The sequence below is a fragment of the Temnothorax curvispinosus genome, unplaced genomic scaffold, assembly GCF_003070985.1.
Source record: "Temnothorax curvispinosus isolate PA1 unplaced genomic scaffold, ASM307098v1 QBEX01014574.1, whole genome shotgun sequence".
Taxonomy (NCBI): domain Eukaryota; kingdom Metazoa; phylum Arthropoda; class Insecta; order Hymenoptera; family Formicidae; genus Temnothorax; species Temnothorax curvispinosus.
This window is the reverse complement of record NW_020224354.1, coordinates 250,381-274,430: the sequence shown is the minus strand read 5'-3', so window position 1 is coordinate 274,430 and position 24,050 is coordinate 250,381. Positions and strand designations below refer to the sequence as shown.

The 24,050-nt window shown below is 38.8% G+C and overlaps 1 protein-coding gene across 13 annotated transcripts in view; it reads right to left on the bottom strand.

Annotated features, from left to right (window-relative positions):
• Positions 1 to 24,050, bottom strand: part of LOC112464784 (disks large homolog 4) — a 252,670-nt gene that overhangs the window by 55,049 nt on the left and 173,571 nt on the right. For 10 of the 13 annotated variants that reach the window (XM_025031972.1, XM_025031974.1, XM_025031980.1 and 7 more), the window contains 4 exons: positions 17,184 to 17,459; positions 14,756 to 14,968; positions 11,195 to 11,357; positions 9,134 to 9,272 (listed from right to left, as the gene is read on the bottom strand). In XM_025031972.1, the coding sequence (XP_024887740.1) occupies positions 9,134 to 9,272; positions 11,195 to 11,357; positions 14,756 to 14,968; positions 17,184 to 17,459 (791 nt within the window). The remainder of the gene's footprint in view (positions 1 to 9,133; positions 9,273 to 11,194; positions 11,358 to 14,755; positions 14,969 to 17,183; positions 17,460 to 24,050) is intronic. The other 3 variants (XM_025031973.1, XM_025031984.1, XM_025031985.1) reach the window with 1 other exon arrangement.

The window sequence follows — 24,050 nt, the reverse complement described above, 5'->3', positions numbered from 1 at the left end:
GGATCTTTTGAGCACCGTAACAAACTCGCCTAACGCGATTCCGCGCTCGCCTGGACGTGCTGTAATTTCTCTCGCGTGTTGAGAGGATGTGTGCTAGCACTGGATATTAGGGACTTTGCGTGACAGCGCGCACTTTAGACGCGGTAAACGCTGATTGCGATGAAAAGCGCGTGAACGGTAGGACGGCATTTAAATGGAACGTAAGATACAACTGAAAAGAAATATTTTCGACCAGTCTACGTGATAACAGAATAATCTTACCGTGCCTTATCAATTTGGAATTAGATGATAAAAACGAAAGATTCATCCCTACTCCCTACGAATAGTTACAAAGATCTTTAACATGTGAAATGAAATTTCTTCGCGGCAAAACTCTCATCTCGCAAATATTAAATGGTAATAAATGATATTCATGATCATCCTCGAATTCTTATATGTTATTCTACGGATCGAAATTCACAGATCGTGCATTAAAGCGAGAACGTAATTCGGCTTTTCGACGAAAATTATTTTCACCATTTTTTGGATATATAAAGAAGTCTCCTAAAATATTTAGAAAAATATTTCTCAGATTCGATAGTGAGCGTGAGAAGTTAATTTATCATATTTATTTTATTTAACTTTTGGATTAAACAGCTCCGTTCACATTCCAAAAAATATCAGTGAAAAGTTTACTTAATGGTAACCGTGTAATGATAGCAGTAAAAAGGAGATAAGATTGAAAGCATCCACGTGGACGAAAAAACGAGTAAAATCTTCACCCTGACCTTAAATTACGGAAGGGAAGTCGAGTATGAGTTCATTTCATATGTCTTCGAGGTAAGATCAGTGGATCGAGCGGTCAATATAAAAAATGATTCGGATGTCGTAACGATTTGACCTTAAAACCATTAATCACGTTTTTTAAAGGGACCTCAAAGAGCAAAGGCCAGATTATCTCGCTCCAATTTCGGGGCACGACAGCGAGACGCTTTTGATTAATTCGCAATGTCCACACTTCGCGACGAAAGGACAGCCATTAATAACGCCGACCACTTGTTTTCTCTCGAAGCTTTTGCGGCGTGTGTGGGCGCAACGTACTGCGCCCGCGTCTACTATGTGTGCACGCGCGCGTACGTGTTCCTGGAAAAAGGATAGTGGACTTCCGGATTAGTCGTACGCCTCGTCGGAAGATTTAATTACGAGCTTTCCGCGAAACTGACGGGTCTCTCATCCAACCAGAGAAGAGGCGCAAAAAGAACATGTCGAAACGATATGACAGAATACCAGTTCTAGCTGAATGATGCGGGAAGACGTTATATGCGGTACGGAAAGATAAATGAACTAATTTTTGTTTTCGCGAAGCTTGGATAACGCGGAGAAATTTGAGAGAGCTATATGAAAGTAGAGGACTATAATAAATAACAAATTGGAAATCTAAAATTTGGAGAGAGATTTGAATAACAATATACTCCACATATATAATTGCCATCATATTGCATGATTGTTAATTATGACCGATTTATCAATATTGCATTGTGCTTATTTATTTGTTTCTGCGTATTAATCTTGTAATCCTCTAGTTTTATATACCGAATCATACAAATTGATAATAACCATTCCTCTCTCATTAGCATTCTCGAATTAATATATCTATAATTCAAATAATAATTTACTTTAATGAGTTAGTTTGTATGTATAATCATTGATCCCTCGACCTTCTAGTGCGCTTTAAATGTCGCAATGTTGTATGTTCCTATAATCTTTTTATTGGAAATACAATTTTACATATACATTTTTAAGGATATTGATTTATAAAAACAATTTATTTTGCATTCGACAGACTATGTTATATAAAATACTACAAAACAAATACTACTAAACTAAAAGTATTCTTAAATTTTATTATACATATATATTGTTTAAATAAAAAATAAAAAATTCAATTATGTCAGATATTGGTAGTTTTTAATGTAAAAAAAAAGTTATTACGTACATCGTGTAAGGAAAATGATTCGTGGTAAGGCTCTCTTTTAAATGAAATTTCCAAGATAAACGCAAAATAAATTGGAGTTTCCTGTTGCTCCATCAGGGAATTTCGGCGATAGCAAAGGGAGGGACGGAAGCGGCGAGTGTCGAAGAAGGGTTGCGGAACAGCTTTCGGGTTCGTGCAAGTTTAATTGGTTTCCGGAATCCATTTTGCCTGGTTTTTAGCCGCGCGATGACACGTTTCATTTTACTTCTGAACCCTGCCCGTCCTTATCTCCGCTCTATCTTCGCTTGATATCGAGTTTTACGAGCGACTTTGCTGCAGGCGACGGACGTCGAATCCGTTCGCGCAACTTCCGCGAAGAGTGTCTTACGCATCACGTTAAAATTAAGGCAGAAAATTTTCGCACGACAGCGCGAATTTGAACTGGAAATTTTTCAATCCCGCAGCTTTCGCCGTGGAAGAATCTGCAAAAAGAATTTTCTCGCGAAATGTTGTTTGACCTCCCGTCTCGTCGATATCGTTCCTGTAGCTAGGAGAAACGCGTCGCTTTTCCATTTTCACGTTTCCGACATAACTTCCAGCTGGTTAATGAAATATCCGGGATACTCAACGCCAATGATAACCCGCCAGCTCTGACTGCTAGTAAGAAGCTTTACGCATGTCATATATAAGTTACATCATAAAAGCTTTTTCACGTGAGTATACCACTTTAAAAAATATATTTTGCTAACTTTACGCTATGCTTGTGTATCAATCATTACAACTTTGCATTTTTAAATGATAAATTTATTATTTATCCTTCATTATTTATATTGATTTATTTTTATATGTAGAACGTCGCTCAAAAATAATTTAGACAATCAAAAATTAAATAAAAAATGCTATTGTCTATGCTTCATCATCCCTTCGTTTCTCGAAATCCTCTTTCCCTTCCACAGGTAGCAGGTGAAATCTGTACCATGTGTTAAGTGAAATTTTTATCTTACTCGACAGCGTAAAGGAAAGAGGAGGGACCAATAACGCGCTGACTCGGCGTTGATATCGGTGATATGCGAGATCTTGTGCGGCTCGCGAAAACGAACGCCACTAAACGACGCCATGCAGCATCACAGTCGAGCGCAACCGAGAAATTCCCTCCTTTCTCTCGACGACGGCGTCTGGCGGCGTCGCGACGACGTTGGGACGGCTGAGCCAGCGTTATCACATCGCACGCTGCCACCGCCGCCACCGGAAGACTTATTGGTCTGTGAACCCAACGAGTCCGTACAGACGTTCGCCAGTTACGCAGTTACAAGTCATTTCTGCACAGGCACTCCGGCCGCCAGCTCGTTAACCGTCGACCGCCGATAACCAGACCACGGAAAACGACCATTTCAGCGAAACACGCGAAAAATAACGACAGACCGCATTCTTCGTTCGATCACCACTATAAGTCTCTTGACATCGATGTCACTTTCTTTTCGCGATTGCGAACTGCCACTGACACAAGATTAATAGGCTGCGATCCCAACAATCTAATATCTGTAATTCTCTCCCTATTTTTCACTTTTTCGTATTTTAACTCTAACAGAAGATATGTTTTAATGCTCGAAAATTATAATTTCCAATATAATCCAACGTATCTTTTAACTAATAACCTCCATGTAGAACTTCCATAAAGAAATAGTTATCAAACTAATTAGTTATAATACGATGTACTGATTAATTATATAATACAATAATTAATTATAATACATATGCGTGAAATACGATTGAAAATATTCATCACTTGTAACTCTTGGAATACATGACTATATTGTGTTTTATTCACAGAGCTAACTTCTGCTTTTGATCGACACATTACTTCTATTTTTGTGTATTTGTTCATGCGAGCGCTTTATATGGAGAACTGAAAACAGAAAATAATTGGAAATATACGCTGCTTTATTTCCGTAACGCGATAAACTGAACGAAAAGACATTTCTTTCTTGGCTAAATCGTTTAATTCCAAGAAATGTTTATCGTTTAAATTTCTACAATTTAAACGTGCCTCGCAATGCCACGTTTCCTAGACAACGACTCTCCAGAGATCGTGCCGCAACAAACGATACATTATACAGAACAGTCCGGAATTGGGTCGTGGACTGTAAATTAAACAAACTGTGTAAATGCACCCGTTATGCGGTAGCAAGCGCATATTTCGCTGCAGATGGCACGGTTCAAAGGCTCATACCATGGCATTGTGCGTGCTATGGTAACAGATTTATTTTACAATGGAAACAGTTTACCACAAAGAAGGATTAAATAAATTTTAACCTATTGTTCAACTAACTATCGAAAAGCGCCAATTTTATTGTCGCATCAATTTTACTACAAAGAATCATTTTCATCATTGCACTAAACGTATTTTAGCAATGTAATGCCAAAATAATGTCAGAATTATAAAAAAATAGTTAAAAAAAATAAATAGTAATATATGCACAGTTTGTCCTTTTACACTAAAATTTTTTGACATTTAACATAGTTAAATGTCAAAAAAAGGAATTACGAAAATCAATTTATTATCGACTTCTGATTAAACGACCCACGAATTGAAACACAGAATAATGTAGGAAAAAAGAGACACAATAACTCCTTTTAACTGTCGTCGAGTTTCGCAAATTAGAAGTAGGAAATATTCACCGTTTTCGGAAACATGCGCAGGTAACTGCGCATAAAAAGTGTGACAAGAAAATTCGCAAAAATCCAGGAAGTTCTGCGAACAATGCAACAATTCTCGGTGTCATGTCTGTGAGAAAGAAAAGAACAGGTAAAAAGGAAAGGAAATTCGAGGGACTTCCCCGGGAAGTTCATGGAAAATTCCCGGCTAGTGTAGCCACCCCGCCAAATAATATGGGATCATCTCGTACCAGGGAATCCATTATTCTTCAATGCAAAAGCTGCCGCATCCCTGGAAATTGTTCAGCACAAGAGCGTTCTTTATCCGCGCTTTAGTTCACATGCTTCCGGCTTCCGATAAGCATCGTCACGCATTGCCGAAGTGCAAAATTTGCGGAGAGCCCATGCATTGAAACGTTAAAATGTCCATAAATAAGTTAAGAGAGGATTATCCGCATCGCATTGTTCCACAAGTTCGCGCGGCAACGTTATAATTTTACGATAAAATAATATTTATTCACAAAACAAATAAAAAAATCTTCAGAAAGCAGATTCTCGTTTTATAATATATATAAAAAAAAGCAGAATAAAATAGAATAGAATAGTATTGCGAATTTCGCAAAATACTATAAAGACTATAAAAGTACATAGAAATGAAGAGACGAAAAATATAGAAAAGTGAAGAATATATAATTTGAATAGAGATAAAGAAATAGATATCTTGAAGCACTAAAACTAACTTGAAATGGTAAAATTGACAGCAAAAATTGCTCTATATACTGCTTCTAATAAAATTATAATATCTAAAGTTATATATTAGCCAAAATATAAAAAAACTCAAAAAGTATAAATTTATATAAAAATAAAGTATGAAAAAATCTTCTCTGAATGTTTAATGCGCGTTAATATTTACTTGCAATAATAATAATAATAATTTATTCCTGTATTAAAAGAACACGCCTAATTCGTGAAGTTTTTGCATTCGTACAGTCGGTATTTCCGGTTGAATACGAAATTGTTGAACAAATTTTTCGTGACATCCTTCTCGCACCTAGAGCACTATTGTTCACGGGAGGACGACGAGTTTCCTAGCCCTGGACCGGACATCTCCGGCCAGGATGTCCGACGGGACAAGAGCCACAGAAGAAATTAAATTTGCGCCGTCACATACGAGGGCGCGACACAATGAACCGGATGAAGGAGTTCTATGTTGACCATCAAAAGCTACCGAGCAAAGCGCTCGTGATAAGTCATAACACGTCGCGTACTCAGGAGGCGTCACAAAATAAAAATGGTATGATAATTCTCAAGAGTAGCGACGGAGTCTTTCTCTCTTTGAAACTCAGGAACTTTAGCAGACTCAAAAAGTTATGCGAGCTTATTCATGATAATTAAGACGTTATAACGTTATGGCATCGCGATAAACAAATCGTCAGTTATTTGTTCGAATTGAAGAACTTAGCGAATGTTTCTTTCGGTTCCCCTCAAATTGATTTTTTGTCATTTAGAATAGCCTAATCCTCGGTTGTTCAAACATGTTAAATTTCGTAATAAATTTCTTGCTGATACAAGAAGTATCGTAACGATGAGAATTCGGCAGTATTTGGCGAAGATGCAGTGGGACGCATTCGGATCGATGCAGAGAGGATGCTGCATCACGTAAGCGAGATTGGTCGGATCCGGTAGCTCGTTCGTGACCCGGGCCAGCTGTGACCTTGGCCCGTATTTCGGAGATGCAGCTGCGCGCGTGGCGCTACATCCACACCCGAATGTATCCGCTCGCGTGCATATACATGATGCGGCAGATTATATACCGCCAGGGAATGGTATTACACTAATTATAATATCATTTGCATTGAGAAAGTCGTGATTAATGAAAAATTCAAAAGATTAAACGAATCCTTGAGCGAGTATTACAAAAAATGTGGAATAAATTGCGTGGACTTGTGATTAATTTCAGAAATATATGGCACAAATAAATACGGCACTTGGGCATCAATAAATTACGTTGAAGCTTTTATGATGTATTTACGACCTATGTAACTATAGGCAACTGAATGCGGCATCCTCGGACACGCTCGAGTAATTAAAAACGCACATTTGCGGACGTGTCGCGAGCATCCGTCGCGATACGGAGCACTGCGCAACAAAAATGCATCTGCATTTTGCGGCGCATTCGGCGCACTCGGCGCGGTAGTATCGACGAGACGTGTTTGACGAACTATGCGAATGAAAAAGCGAGCAAGAAATTTACTCGCGGAGAACTTTTCGAACCGCAACGCGTACACGTCATACGAAGCCGCGGAAAACAAAGACGAGTTCGCCAATCAACGCCCGGAATTGTTCCAATCAAACGAGATAAAAATTACAGTCCGCCGAGTACGAGCGAGCTTTGTTTCTTTCGTGATATTTTCCCCTCTTCGGTGTGAATATATATAAATAAAAAAAAATATATATATATAATGTATACATTCCATTTTTATATATTTATACTTTGTTATTTTAACATTGCCTTTTCAAGCTTGTTAAATTTGACGTTAAATAAACGTGACAAACAGCGGGTGCTTTTTCAATAATTATTGTGCATAGGCGTTATCACATAATCATTAATTAGTAAATGAAAAGCAGAGAAGAAATGAGATTCGCTGAATGAGATTCGTATTCAGAAAATAACGCGAGTGGCAGAGTCTATATGCAGCTCGGAAAACTGTATAAATGGATACCGAGTCGGCGGCGCACAGGTGCGCGAAATTTTCGCGGCGCGGCGGCTGGTCGGCTTAATGAAATATTCCATTCATGGTAATGTTTAACTGTGGAATAACTTCCAGTAGTCCGGTAGGAATAGTAATCAAGATTACAATTAGTTCCTCGCACGCTACTTTAAAGTCTCTTTCTCTCAATCGAAGTTAAATTTTCTATGTCTCATAGATCTCACTCTCATCAATGAGATCCTTTGAGCAAATAGAAGATTAGGGTAGATTAAATTGGATTTATTGTGTGCGTCATAGAAACAAAATCTCCTCGTTGCTATGTAATATTCCAAAATAAATGCGACGTTTTCAAGATTCAGGCGGATAATTCAATATATTACATTCTCTTCAACAAAATTAAGGGATATATCGAATCAATCGCGAAAATAAGAAAAAAATGTGCAAGTAATTTTTCACGTAAAAATAAAACGTTGTGTAGATGTAACTTCTCTACAGAATGTTCCTCCATCATCGTAAAAACTTTTAAAAAAGAATTCTTGATGCAACTTTGACTTTTCATTATTTTTCACAGCTTACCTATCTTTAACGCGTTATATATCTTCATAATTAAGCCCTAAATTCAAAATATGTGAAAACAAAGTTTATTTAAAATTTATTACAAGATATAGTTTGTAGTCTAGTATTTGCTAATCTATTAAAATCTGATTTATGAAAAGATCTTTAATTACTGCTAATTACTTAAAAACTATTGCATAGATATATGTTTACAGAAGAAAATAATTTTATATATTACTTAAAAAAATTGTTCTTCTAAAAATAGATTTTATGGTAAAATTAAACTTTATCAACTTTTGCCATTTTGCTATCATATTAAAATTAGGTGAATAAATCCTCTTTAATTATGTTAAAAAAAATATCGTAAAAATACACTAAAATAAAACAAGGCGATATAAAAAGATAAAACTGGATAAACACAAGCGTAAAGAATTTAAGATATGTGTGAGGAAATGATTCATCAGAATGCAACGCAAGATTTCTGAAAGAGAGATAATTTGATAACGATCTAAGTAAGTTCGTTCCCGCTTCGTCTAATCCTCTATTCCGCTCGTGCGATGTTCAGTGACGACCTTAACCCGGACAGTCCCGGGTACATGGCAATGTTGGAGCCTCGTGCGCGCAGTAGTATTCGAGAGGGGTTAACCACGAAGGGACAGGTCAATAGGAGCAGCCGAACTGGCGTGAGTAAGCCTCCAGCAGAGGTACATAATGTGTCCGGACCAATCCCACCTTCATGGCATAGTCCGGCCAATTCGATAAGCCCTTAATCTATCGGCAATTAGCTCTCGTGCGCACCGGTCCTACCGCAAGCTCTTTACCCTCCACCGATTCATGTTGCTCGTCGACCTCTCGGAAACATTCGTCCGATACAGTTTATCCGTTTCACTCGGTTTGCTTTTGAAATTAGTACCACGTTTTGCACGAATGATCAACGGGCCAGTTCGATAAATAGCCGACGGAAACACAAGACAAATGGTCTATTTCTTCGGCGCATTTACGTTTTTGAATTTACAGACTCTCGTTATTATCGAGAAAACAGCGTATAAAACGAACGAGAGAGGGCGAGCTCGGTGCATCCCGAAAGTATCGGACGTGACTGGCGAACGAGCCCTGTTTTATGGTTGCGAGAGAGGAACGGTGGCGGATATGCTGCGCCGCAATTTTCGTAAAAGGACTTCTAGATGCTGACCAAAAGCGGTCAACTCGCGTGGGGTCTCACAAAAAATAGTAAAAGACGAGAGAGAGAGAGACTCACCGTGAGACATCCTCTTGAGAAACTGCTCGCGGTGTCCCGGTGCCGTGCAGAGCAAGAGAAGACGCGTGGCGAGATTCTTGCGAGTACGGTAGAGCCGCAGTGTTGTTTTCCATCGCAGACACGGAGCCGTTTTGTTTACCTAGTAGCAAACAAAAAATTAGGGTCAGTTAGTATATGTGCGGAAAATCATCAACAGATCCCGCCAACGTTTTCTATTTCTGATACTACATTCTTCGTTGTATTTCACGAATATCAAATTTGTTCGATACTAAACATTCGCTGACATATGTGCTTGTCTTTATTTCTGCGATAGAATAATTTTTATTAATAATAATTAGTTTAAAACCATGTCTCTAAGGATATTATACATTTAACGATTGTAAAAAAAATAATATTATTTGATACAAACAAAAATGGAAGTAAAACGTAATCGCAAATTATAGTAACTACTGACAAATTAGTAAAAAATAATAGTTTCGTTCCTAAATATAATGCAATATTAAATTAATTTAATATATAACAGTATTAATGTAATATAATATTAAATTAATTTTAAACATGATTAATAATAAATTATATGTATACATGAGTAATTTGTTATTATCGTCATTACAATATTATATTACGCGCTAAAATTTTATCTTCCTACAAGTATTGCGCAAAAAATAGCATAAAAAGCATAGATCGAGATAGAAAATAGCGATCTCAATCTAGAACAGACTTGTTTATTCGCGTCGAGATGGCTTCTCCGAGAAACTCCCGGTTGCGCCTGGAGATTAAAGCAAATATTCGGATAATCCCGCGGGGCACCGATATGCCGCAGCATTAAAGGGGCAATTTGAATTCAGTCGGCATAAAACCGCCGCCGTCGAGTCCGCTTTTTCCCGCTCACATCGAGGTTGGGCGAACTATAGCGCTTGTACTGGACTGTTTTTTCCCGTTTGAAGAAAAATAAATATAGCGATATTGCTGTAGAATAAAGATACAACCACGGCGCAAAGCTCGACATGTCTTTAATATCTCGAGAAGCGGTCTTTCACCTTTCACATAAAGAGAAACGCTACTGTTTTACAATAACAATCAATCTCTCTACATATACGTTCGTCAATTTTACGCACGAATACTTAAAGTAACTTCGTTAATTCACTAGCGAAATCGAAGAAACATCGTCCTTTTCCCGTGGTATGAAATTTTAACGTTGCACTCTCAAGATTTTCTCGATCGAACGTTTTCGACGCGCGGTGTGCCGCATTCATAACATACGCGATAAACGGAGAAAGGGAGATAAGACCGCTCGCGTGCGTTTCGGGATGAACTTTACGAGCTCCGTTTTATGAGACTGATGAATAAGTTACGGTCCGATCGTCAGTAAAAGTCCGGCTGATGGGGGAAGACCCGCGGATCAAAAATTCATTTCCGCACCTCTCGATGCGCGGAAATCGCGGGGATTCGTTCGCGTTTATTTTCAGCCAGCGGAGGGGTTATACGGGAGGCACGGTTGATTTGAATTTCAACCCGTCGGGCAGATGGCTTTGAATAATTAATATATATAGGATACCGTAATTATTATTTCGATCGAGATCTCGCGATGGAAAAGTGGCGACGAAAAATACGGTTAGGTGCGACGACGAAAGTGGAGCCGGCGTTTCTTGCGGAGAGTCGATTATTAAAACGCGCACGGCGCGAATGTTCAGCCGTCCTTGTCGCGTAAATCACGGACGATGAAATAAAATCGCAGCGTGAAACCTACGATTTTATTTCGTTGCTTGATTGATAGTCAACGAGATTGTCTTCACGTTTTATATTACGCTCCATCTTGAACGTGTTGTCTAACAATAAGAATTATTATAAAAAAAATCAGTAAATTTTGAAATATAAATATCTTAGGAGAGTATATAAATTAAAATATATTTTACCTATGAGATCTGTTTGATGTAATCCAAAATGTAATTAAATTTTAAATAGAACACTAATTATAAAATTATTATCTATTATTTATTTTTTCGTGGTATTCCGATTTAAATAATGTACGTAAAAAATTTAGGAAACTTAATGACTCACGTGGCTGAGGCGAAAGAGAATTGTCCGTTGCTATTGGTGGAGGAGGCGGGGGGATGATTCCACTTTCCGTCTTGGAAACTAGAAGTACAACGCGATCTTGGGTCGCCTTCAGGGTCGCCACTGCTTCTTCGTGTGTCACATTCTCCAGATTTTTATCGCCCTGCTGAAACCAATATGTGCTCTTTTTTGATAATGTGCACTTAACATTGACTCGTCGACGATCAAAGACAATTATTTGAAACATTGCCAAAATACTTCTTTCTTCGTAGACCAAAATTTAATACGTTATGTCGCCGACATATATTTTACGACATGTACTTGTAAACTGTGGTTTACATCCATGCATAAAATTATATCAAAAAATGTTGAACAAGATACAAATGTAATATGAAAATGAGATACATTTTTATGATTATGTCTGGTACATTAATTCTCCGCACGTTTTTCATTCATTTCCCATGCGGATATTATTATTTGAGAAATGTTCCTTTTTTCTTTCTATTTATCAACCAATCCTTTTCTCTCTTAAGAAAAGAGACTGTTTCTGAAACACAAACTTGGCATAGTCGCGGCGCATACAAACGATTCGATCACGATGTCACGAGCCTTCGATAATTGATTTTCCCCATTCAATTTCCCCTGTCAACCGTGGTCTACTCCTATCTCCTTCCGTTTCCCCCCTTGTTCGCCCACTGCGATTGTCTTCCTTAAGGCACTAAGAGACAATCGCGATTATTATCGAACTGACGCGCATTTGAGAGACCAACATAGAAATTGTAGCGTGATATACCCCAGTGGACCCTTAATCCGTTCATGAATGCTTGCATCGCTTTAAATTAAATAGCAATAAATATAATATATCTTAATTGTAATAAAATTTAATTTTTATCAATGTAATAAATTAAGAATTAATATAAATATCACACTACAATCATTAAAATTTTATTTTTCTTTATTTTAATGTATAGTAATGTATAAAATTTCAAATAATTTAATTAAGTCAACGTAATTGCCAACTCTCCGTAAAGAAAAAATATTAACGAATGTACACACATATCGCACCTCCAGAAGAAATACTGTCACAAAAAACTTAAAAAATTTCGATTTTGAATTAAACCCATAAAAAGTATACCTAGAATATTATATACCTATGTGCTATAATAGTGTCATAATTCAATATGTGAAATCTGCTGCACGAAGCGAAAGTGTCATTCTTTTAAACCGGTTATGTTGCGGTTTCCTGTGATGTATAGTGTCATAAGCGAATTGACAAATGAATCATAGCAGACCTCTTCAAGAAACGGCATAAGTTTCATTGTAACAAGATGTCATACTTAACTGTAATTGGGTTAGTTATCTCATAATTTAAAAAATGAAATGAAATTTGTTTTTTCCCTCCCCTAAAATCGTAATTTTTTTACTTCTGACAGACTTCGAGATGCGATATATATTACGCGATAATTAAAGAATAAGGTTGAACAAAGTTCATATTTTTAAGCAGTAAAGTAATTGGTGAGATCAAATCATCCTCATTCCCCATAAATCCGAGCGGATAGGAAAAATAGATTAGGACGGTTTTCCAAAGCGCCGCGCCGTCGAAGTAATTGATAACTCTTCCGTCACCAATATACAGCTCCAGTCGACGGTAAGTCGACCTTCGCTAGTCTACGATTTTTCGCTTCAGCGATTTCACCACCTTTAAGGCACCTATCTGGGAGTCGCGCCAAAAAAGTACCGATTAAAGCCGAATAGCCGGCTAGATTTATGACTGTCGTCGAAGGGTGAAGTGTAGAATGCGCGCATACGATGAAAAGGCGCTTTCTCTTTCTCTCTTTATACGGCATAAAAGTGCGTTAAAAAGTGTGCTTTTGTTACTTTTCTAGGATGGTCGATCGTGAAGCTAATCGAGATTCGAGCGTCGATTTTCCGGCTTGTAAACTTATTTACGGATTATTTATTGCAAATAAGCAAAAAAATAAGGCATTAAAATCTTGAGACAATCATCTTTAATTTTTAACAAAATTAACAATAAGACAGAAAATTTTAAATTATGTTACCGCCTAAAAAAAACTGCTAAAAAAACACTAGAGAAATTTTTATACCTATTTTTATAATTTAATTTTAAAAGCTTAATCGAGTTCTGATTCACTCACTTTTTTGAAAGAGAAAGAAAAAGAGACAGAAGCGTTTATTATATCGTTGTAAGGCATGACTTCTAAAGAAGGAGGGAATGAGAGAAGAGGAATCTCTTTAATTTTAAATTTAAAATTTTATAATTCGGTGAAAGAAACTCGTGGCACGTTCTTTGGGGTTGTCAAAAACACTTTTAATATTTTTAACATTCCCATAGAATGCGTGTCACAAATTCCTTTCATCGGATTATAAAATTTTAAAATTTATAATGGAGAAGGAACGGAGAGGGCGAATCGAGACTCAATTAAATTTTCGGCACAGAAATTTACTTGTTTACGACAGTGTCCCGGAACTTTCTTGCTGCCTACGTTTTATTCTCCCGCGTGGCGAAGTAATTATTGATCGTACGGTAATTAGTTTTGGCGCGCGTACGCTCGAAGTTTTCGGGAGTAATTATAAAACTCGAAATGGTTCTCTTCCTCTCTCCAGACTCGCTCGAGCGTAGATGCCACAATTCGTTTTTTCACGACGATTTATATGTGCGTCCTCCGATCGCAAATTTTTTTACACCTTTGAAACGAAGAACATTCTTCTATTTTTGTTTTAAACTACTTATATTCTGAAATCGATAGAAGATTCACGATGAGATATTCAAACTTCATCGAAGTGGCAGTCAAAAGTCTTATCTTTATAGGTATATTCTCGATATTTCTTGTGATCCCATGAAACACCTATCATGAGTTCCATTTATCGTTACTATAAAATTTTAAAGCTTAAGGATGAGATCTCCTTTGTGAGATCGGCATTTGATTAAACTTTCGACATGAAAATTATCTCAGTTTACGACAATGTGCCGAAACTTTCTCGCAGTTCACGTTTTATTCGTGTAACATAGCGTACTATTTTATTCCACTTAACATAATATATTGATTCTTTCAATAGCAATTTTACAAATAACACGTAAGTCATTCTGAAATAATCGGCCTCATTTTCAAAATAATTATTGGGATATAATCATGGTCAGTTTTGCAGAAGTCAAAAAGTGAGATCTATTTCTCTACATTTATCTCTTCAACTTTTGTAGAAAAAAAATTAAAGAGAAAAAAAGAATATCGGTGAAAAAACGGTTTCGCAATTGATCTTAGAATGAAACATGATCGCAACTTTATTTTTCTATAAACACGTGCTATTTTTCAATTAAAAAAAAATAACGTTTTCGACGTGTAGACGCGTTTACAACCTCGAAACATTTCTTGTAATCCAACGCGTATTTTGTATATTTATAGTGTTTTATATTAATATATGACCCGCAAGAAAAAGAGAGAAGGGAGAGAGGAAAAGAGAAAAATATTAATATTTCTGTCGAAACTTTTCGGCGAAACAAACACGACGTGTAAGACAAGCGGCTTGGTATGTATGTTTGCTTACCAAAGCGTTCCTGACGGCTACCAATTTATCGCCGACGACGAGGCGACCGTCCACCTGGGCGGCCCCACCGTCCATGATTTTAGTCACGTAGATTCCATTGTCACCTGGTATATGTTGATTGCCGATACCGCCGGCGATGCTGAACCCAAGGCCCTTGTTTCCCTTGATCAGCTCGATTTCCATCAACTGCGTGTGTTTCCGTCGGCGTACATACTGAAAATCGATGTGCGAACATGACGTTAATTGAGCGTGGGTGGAGGGTGTGAAGAAGGGAGGGTCGGGAGGCATCGCGGATGGCCGATTAACGAGTAAATTCTACGAAGTTCAAATTTTAAACGACGTCGCTTTCATCTGAGAGGCGTTTAAAAAAGAAAACTTCGCGGGGCGCTCTCTCATTCCCGGTATAACAATGAATCTCCACGTAATTAAATGCCCGCCCGATAGCTGATCGGAGAGATATATCTCCTTTCAAACTACTCTCGTTTACTCAGTGAGATTTATAAAGTGGATTTGTTCCTGTTCGGCGCCATTCACCTTAAAAGCCCGTTTATATCGCCGCTAAGGTGGCTCGGTACGTTAATTAAACTCCGCATGGGGAAAGCACTGGCAGATGTTTCGATTGCCGATTAATACATTTTATCATGACGTAAACAATTAAAATACGTATTAAAATTGAAATATACAAAAAATACCTTTCCTCTTATTTTATTTATAATCATTGATTCCATCATACATAAAACAATTATATGTAAATGAGAATAGTTTAATTTTTAACAAATGCATTTAATGTTATATAATATATATCAATCAATTATTTTGATTACGTGAGCATATCTAAATTGTATTAATTTAAGTAAATGTAATATAACGATCTGTATCGGAGATGAAAATTTCACATTTGATACAGTAATTCACTCAATCTCGAACTAAATTTAATTGCAAATCATCCATAAATCGAGATTGCAAATCAAATTTGCTTACGACGGCCATATTTCTGTACTAAAGATGCGTTTATGTGCAACGAGGGATAGTAGCGACTTTATGTCAGAATAATGTCTAGAATGGCCCGGCCGTAAATGCTTTTATGCTTTTCCTCATCGTCACTTCTAGCCTGGGAGAGTTAATAACGCGCGGATGTTGGCTCGTGCAACCTCTCAAGTACCTCCAAAATTTCCGGCGGTCATCGAGAAAGTTGTTGCTTCTGAAATAATTTACGATCAATATCTTCGATTTTTACGTCGAACCAACATATCGGCCTTCTTCCGTCGAAAAAGGAGCTACAGCGGGAGTCCGCTTGGGGATTTTTTTTCGGAGAGTGACATTAACGTATACCCGAGAGGCATGTAACGAACGATCACATCGAAACTTTCCCTCATCCTTCGGCGACTTTGCTAGGCTACAGGAATCTCGATAGGCCCGGGTGAGTGATCGTCGCTTCGGGACTTTCCTCAGGTATAAGCCGAAGATATTCGACGCGTGTCTTTATGACAAATATAGAATCCGGAGAAGGCCGTCAATCCCGCGGAACTTTCTGGGACTTGAAATGTCGTAAAATTAAAAAAAAATCGTAGGTACTTCGATGAAAAAACGGAACGAAAAAGCTTGAGGCAAACAACATAACGGAGAACGAATAATAACGACGTACGAGAGCGATTAAAATGATATCGATTTAGAGTTAATAAGCCGGACAAATGATGCGCAAAATATCGTCTCGATATCTTTTGATATTCGACGAATTGAAATGCATATATTAAGCAAGCTGTGATAATATACCGATTACGCGATAATGCCTATACAGTTAATTAAGCAATCAGTTAGTAACTATCGGCAGGTGGCTGAGAAGTTGAATATGTATTCGCGGGGTGAGTTTAACAGTAGAAAGCATACGCATTACAGCATTTGCAATTCAATTATTCCTGACACATTCGTCGCGCAATTAAATTTGCGCACTTGAGATGTGCATATGATATGGCATGTGATCACAGTAACAATGTGTTGCCATTGCACCATGGGATGATTCAATTAAATTTGGATTTGAGATTTGCATGCGTCAGTTTGCACAGGTACCGTGCGCAGCATCTTTAATGCGTCAATTAACATTAATCATTAGTTACTCAAGTATAGCTTATCCTCCCTTTCGATATTTTAATCCGGATATCACTATTTATAGACGGATTGTAACTGATTGAGGCATGCTTTGTTTTTCATAGCGAATCGCGAAAGTATTCATATTTCTTCAAACAATTGATAACTTTTAAGAAACTATCTCGTCAACAAGGATGTACATTGTATTGAATTACCTCTTGATATTGAACGCTTGTAAGGGTTCGCCAAAGCAACAAAGCGAACTGCCGTGATAGGGACAAGTAACATTGTATATGCGCCCGTATCGGTGCACCAAGGTTGGAGGGTGGAGGATAAAGCTTACCAGTTTGACGGTGTTGCCGGCCCGCTTGAGCGCGTCTACGGCGGCTGCATGCGGTACGTCGACAACGGACACGTCGTTCACCTGCAGTATCGTGTCGTTGACACGCAGCCGGCCGTCCGCGGACGCGGCACCGCCCGGTATGAGCTTAGTGATGTAAATGGCGGTGTCGTTGCCATAATGGGGATTGTCCGTGCCGCCGGCGATACTGAAACCTAGGCCCGCCCCGCCCCGCTCCAAAATGATGTCCTCGTAGTCCCACTCATCGTCGCCGTTCACCTAAAAGCACAAACACGCGCACTTAGTATTATCTTCATTCTTTCTCTCTCTCTGTAACTTCCTATACAAACTATAATACGTAAATAAAATACACTTCCGATATAAGTTTTGTTTAACTTTACTTGGGGAGTTTTAAATTTCTAAAACAAAGTCAGAATTAGCAAAAAGTTACAAGGGATACTTAAGCATTACGCAGATTGTATAGGATTCAGAAGAAATTTACTGACTTGTAGAAAAGCAGACGTCTTCTTGCGAGAGTTAAGAGTTAATGACGACGTCGTGCGCGAGATGATGCAAAACTCATAATTTTAATAAAATAGTGTAATTCATAAATTTAATTGCGCGGGAAACTTAAGGGCTCTGTACGCCAGAAGGGAGTTAAGTGGTTAATTGATTCTGAGACCTCATGTGAGAGCAGATTAGGTCGTGTAGTGTCCCGATCGATGGCGGTCAGTTACGCAAGGACAAAGGAGCATCATTTAAGCTCTCGACAGTCTCGACACCAGCTGACGCGCGTCGTATATCGAAACACTATATTTCTATATTTTTTTGCTGAAGAATGCATTTTGTTTATGTCGCGTGCAGCACGATGAAAACCGTTTGGTAAACAGAAGCGGTATGTCTTAAAGAAAATTAGAATAATTTTTTCAACCATCCAGTCAACAGTTAGTCAAATATCTCGCGACTTCGATATCTTGGAGTTACAGGCGATCGGAGAGACAGGTTCAGACAAATGGAGTTTCGAGTTTCAGAAACGCTTATTTATTAATTAATTCCATGCAAACTTTATCTCGTTATAAGTTTTCATCGCACGTGGAAAAAATTCTGAGAGGCGTGGTGTTCGGCTGGCAAAGAAGTTCGTTACCGGAACTCGAGCGTACTAAAAGAGCCCGTCGTCCAATTAACTTTGGGCAACGTTAGCGTGTGACACCGTTTTAATATTCCATAACGATGAGATAATTAAAGAAAATCGGTCGCGTCATGGCTAATGTCGCGTTCTTATATCGCGCAAAAAGTACACTAAAATAAGCTAAACTAAATAAAAACAGTTAAAACTAAATTGTATCATATATCACAGACAAAAAAGAAAATAACTTTAAGAAAGCCTCCGCGCAAATTCATGCACGAGAATGTATCGCGAAGAACATTTTTGCGTATAGCAAATACTGGTTGAGTTACGAGCTAATTATATTAGCAGCGCAGAAAAACTTATGTAGTACGTATAACGTGATTTCCAAGCGATTGTACGCCTAATGAAATAGCACGGATTTCCTTTAGAAGAGCAGCCACCAAAGGTCCTTCACGTGCGCTATCGCGCAATGCAATTATGCATGATCCATTGGAGTGCAAAACCATTTTAATCGGATCAAAAGCCGACTAAGCCGTAGGATAATATGCTAGAAACATGTTCCCGCAGTACGACGCATTGCGTATCCCCGGATGTATCAGCGCGTTACATTTACATTCGTGTACGTTGCAATTACGATTCAGCAAACTGCCTTAAGCTAAATAACGCAGATTGATAAATTTATCCGACGTTATCGTAGTTGAGATATGAGTAACATCATAATGATATCAATAGTCACACGATTGACATTGCTAATCTCTCATTATATCTTGTATAATATAGTTGCGTATTATTTCAATCGCATTAAAATTTTTTCAAATATCAACAAGTTAAAAGATCTAGCCTCGCCCTAGAATCCAGATATCAAGGTCACTACGCAACTACAAAATGAAAGGTGTAACGATCGATTCTTTCCGATATCACTGATATCACTATGACGTCGGTCTGGAACTATCGGCGCAAAGCCATCATAATTTTCAATAACATCGGCATGTTGGAGATTTTTTAGGATACATCTCGTTCAATACAACGTTAAAGGCCTCGCATGTGAGTCGATCATCATCGCAATTATCCATCCGCGTACATGCCATTCCAATCGTGTTGCAACACAAACGGATGGTACGGAAGGCGAAAGGATCCGTGCCTCTACATTCTCTCTCTCTCTCTCTCTCTCTCTCTACCTTTCTCCCTCCTTCTCTATCTCTCTTGCACGCGCACACATAAATCGGAATGCACCCCTGGATGCATTCCGATCCGCCTGCACCGGCCGCGCGTATCGAGACAATCCGCCGCGCCGCGCACAAATTTGACGCACGCAATGCGATACTCGATGCATATTGCGGTGATCGCGAATTAATCGTGTTGGAATTATGCTATTCTGTTGAGCCACCCTTCTCCTCCTCTGTCCTTTAAACCCCCCGACGCAGCATCGCTGCAGTAACGAGCCGTGTACTCGTCAACGACGCGCTCGTCGATACAAGAGTAGCCCATCAACGATGCGCCGTGGCAATTATGTCCGCGCGAGAATTAGCCGGCGATTAGCGACGCGATTATGCGACAGCGCTAATTAATCGTATGAAGCGAGGAGGATGACAGCGCGGGGGTCCGTACTTTCACGCACTGCACAACGCGGTACCAGCTGCGCTGCGCTTATCGGACTTGTTTGACAATTCGTTACCATCGTCGATTAAGTCCACTTGTTTTGCGTTGCTATAATTCGTATGTATCTATCGTAATTCAGATTAATTCAAAAATTATCATCTATAATTTGGATATCATTGATTGCGCTTCTTCTGAATTAAAACACTCTGTTTATGAAAGTGCAACTTTGTTTTTACGAATTATGCTAATATAAAATCGCATGTTCTTGTATCATTCCATATTACTTTCCAAATATACATTTATAATAAATTCATAATGTGATACTAATTTTAATGATGTTAACATTAACCCTGTTCTGTAATCAGTAGAACTAAAGAATTAAATATTTCCTTTTTAAATTAGAATTAAACATTTCCTTTTTAAATCGCTCTTTCCTTGAGTGGCTCTAAGCAGCCGCACGACGGAAGTCGCGATAACGATAAACGAGCGTGTTCCAGAATCGTCAAAGGGTTTACGTTCGTCATAAATCATGTTAAACGTCCGCGCAAGTGTTCAACCAAGTGCGTCGTAATCTGAAACCATTTTCGTTAATTACCATTTTCCGGGTCCGCGGGTTGACCATGCTGACAATCATTGATCTGCATCATACGTGGACCTTTTCGAGACCATCCTGACGCTCGCGTAGAAATTAACAACATTAACTTGTGCACCCATTTGCAAGACGCACTTCCGTTTCGCTCGATCCGATTATACGAATGTCTGCCGTGTGCTCGAATAATTTCAATAGCAAGCAGGTGTTGCTTCACTGACGTTTGACTAGGTGATTTATTACAGACGACGGACAGATTTATGCGTTTTACATAATTCACATTGGCCACCGTTGCTTATACTTCGCGTGCAACTACGATTTTTGCTTCTTATCGCGGAATTACATAAATCCACGCTGCATTTTACGTGACGCACGTGCACTGTTGGACGACAACTATCAATGTCGATATCGTGAATACCGCACGTTTTTATTATGATTAAATTCGCCAATTTCGAAAATAAATCTGTAAATAGAAACATTTGCATTTTTCATATAAACTTAACAGTTGTTTCAGATACAAGTAATAATTATTGTTTGTATATAATAGAAAACCTCAAATTAACTATTAAAATTGTTATTGTAATTAATATATGTATTAATATTCATAATATTAATATATAATTCCACAAGATCGACGACCCGAATAATATTCGCACACCTGCGACACGATTGAAGGCAAACTCTCGGCGAACGCACGTTTTAGTTTTTCACGACTCTGAGAACAGTGCGACCGCAGGAAAACGCGAAACTGCAGCTTTCCTTGCGCCGGACAACGAGGGACAGCGGCCGAGAGGTAACGTTACTCATCTCCCATTCTCGCGCGGCGGAACGTCACTTACTCGCCCGCGGACTGTCGCGTCTACCGTCCCAGTCATCGCTATTATAATATCGGGTGGAGCGCATGCTTTGCCGCCGGCTATTTCCGACTCTCTGTGAAAATAAACGCCGGCACGCGCCCGCCGCGGCCTGCTGCCGAAATTAACCGGCCGACCGGCACGTTGCAGAATTTGATCGATGGATTGCTCATCACGCGCGCCGTTCGTTGACCGCTCGTAATTTTACGCCGTACGTCTCCGTAATTATAGATAAAATCGATTTTAGTTTGATAAATTCGCTAAAATATCTTGTAGCATACACGTGCCATCTATATCACTTTCTTCCCCCCCCCTCTCTCTCTCTTTCTCTCTCTTGTACATAAAATGATATATTTTTAACCATCACTAGAGTGACGCGATCGCGAAGGGCTACATAGCGAGTTCAGAAACTTGGCTCGGTATATCGTCATCGTAGTCGCGTGTGTTTCGAATTAACATCTCGCCGTGTCAAAACCGGCTATATTCGTCGGCCTTTGTCGGTACACCGGTTCCAACCACGGCGGATAAAGATAGCCGCGTTCCATGGCAAATAGAGCGAATTTCAGGCTACGCCGACCTTGAAAGTAACCGTCGTCCATTGTCTACCTTATTCTTCGAGAGCATTCAAGTAGAGGAGCAAAAGCTTTCTACCTGAAGTCTTTAAATAAAGTTTGAAGATTCGAGCTTCTTTATCAAGATCGAGAAATTGAAGTGTCTCGCCGTTCTTGTTATTTTATCGCCTTGAAGAAGATGAGAGATTAAATATGAGCGAGAATTTTCCTTAATAGAGAAGATAGGCGAACGACGTCGCGATAATATCATGCGCGGCAGAATCAAGTTGGTTTCGTAGCTCGAAAGTTTATATGTGGGGTGTCCGTGGCCGTCAACGATTCGGCGCAGCAGCGAGTTTAACGGCGAACGAAATTACTGCCGATTAAATCTGACTTCCCCTCCTCGTTTCCTCCTGTTACCCAAGTAAATGGTGAATTCTTCGAGACGCTAGTAAGGCTGCCGTAGTAGTCGAGAGAGATTGTTATTAAGAGGTGGCTGACGTGCGAAATTCCTCACCTCGTCTGTAATTTACGGCGAGAGGAAAAAGAGACAGAGAAATTTGAAGGAAGAGCACAATAAGATAGAGAAAGAAAAAGAAAAGAGAACTTTTAAACAAAATGATAACTCTGATTTGTAAGTTTCAAACCTGCTAGATTTCGACATAAATTATCTTGCTTGTATAAAGATTTTAACTCGATTTTATTATAAGTTTTAATATATATGTTAATAAAAATTAATATATCATAGATGTTTCCAAAGAGTTATAAAATTCACGTCAAAATAAAATTTTTAATACTATGCAGAAATGTTTCAAAATCTATTTTTAACAAAAATAATACATATTTTGCGATAATATAATAACGAAAATAATTTTATTGAAAGTGGCAAATAAAGTATATTACAATGTAATTATTATTCGTGTAAATATAAATTATAATAAAGTAATAGATTCAACATAATCATTCGCTCCTTTTGTGTAACATGATAAATAAAATTTGTCATTTATAATCAGACAGAAGAGAAGCAACGCGAACGTAATACCGACAGGAAAAAAGACTTGCGCAATCCTTTGAATTTAATACTTCCTTCTTGCTGCGGTAGACGTCTGGCGAGTGCTATCTGCGTACAATGGCCAAGGTAACGTAAGTAACGTGCGTGGCTAAAAGGCGAGAACCGGGGCGTGTTAAGCGGAATTAACGCCGGAGGTAATCCGAGCGTCGCGAGAGGAGTCGTTATGCTGCCTCGTTTTATTCCGGAAAATCGCAACAAAAGCACGCCCTTTCACTCGGTTCTTGAATTCCGAGATAGAATGCGGAACTTTTCAAGGGAGGACCTTGCCAAGCGAGAAATTATGTCGGACATATTGCAAGATTGGTTGTATAAAATTTGCATGGCAACTTGTGTTCAGTTTAAACGTCACGCAACTCTACATTGTGTTAAAAATGTAACAATCTTTATACAATATTACGGAGTACATTACACAGAGTGCGTGTACTGTATGTATATTCAATCGATTCTTTGTCAACCGATTAATATATAATGCTAAATCGATTACGAGGATGTTCATATAATGTAACAGCACCAATAAAATCAGTATGGATGACTGAAATCTGATGACAGCAAAACAATCGATTGCAGAATAAATGAACCATAATCGGAATACGAAGCCTATAACAGTCAAACGGTCGGATCCTGGTTAGACGGCTATTCGAGAATGCCGCCGACCGAAAGTTGCATGAGTTCTGTCGCAAATTAAACGATTTCGTGGCTCAAGGTGATAGTTCCCCGAGTGTGTATTCGAGCGTCGAAATTCGAAACTACTTGCACCGTGGAGTGCATTAGCAAAATTGGAACTTCACCAATCGACATGGCGTTAAATCGATGCTGGGGTTTATATCGCATTTCGCGACTACGCTTGCAAAACTTATACCGAGATTGGCGCGAGCCACGGTGGCTAATTGCCATTTCGTCGCGAGAAAAAGTATCTCGATGATCTGGCGTACGCGGGCGTCGCCGTGTCTATGAACACCTCGTCTAGACTGGCGGTTGTTCAATTATGAGGCGAGTTGGACACTGCGGAAATGTTCTCCGTTCACGGTGTGCTTCGTGCTCTACGGCGGTGGAGTTGCCGCTGGAATTTTGAGAAC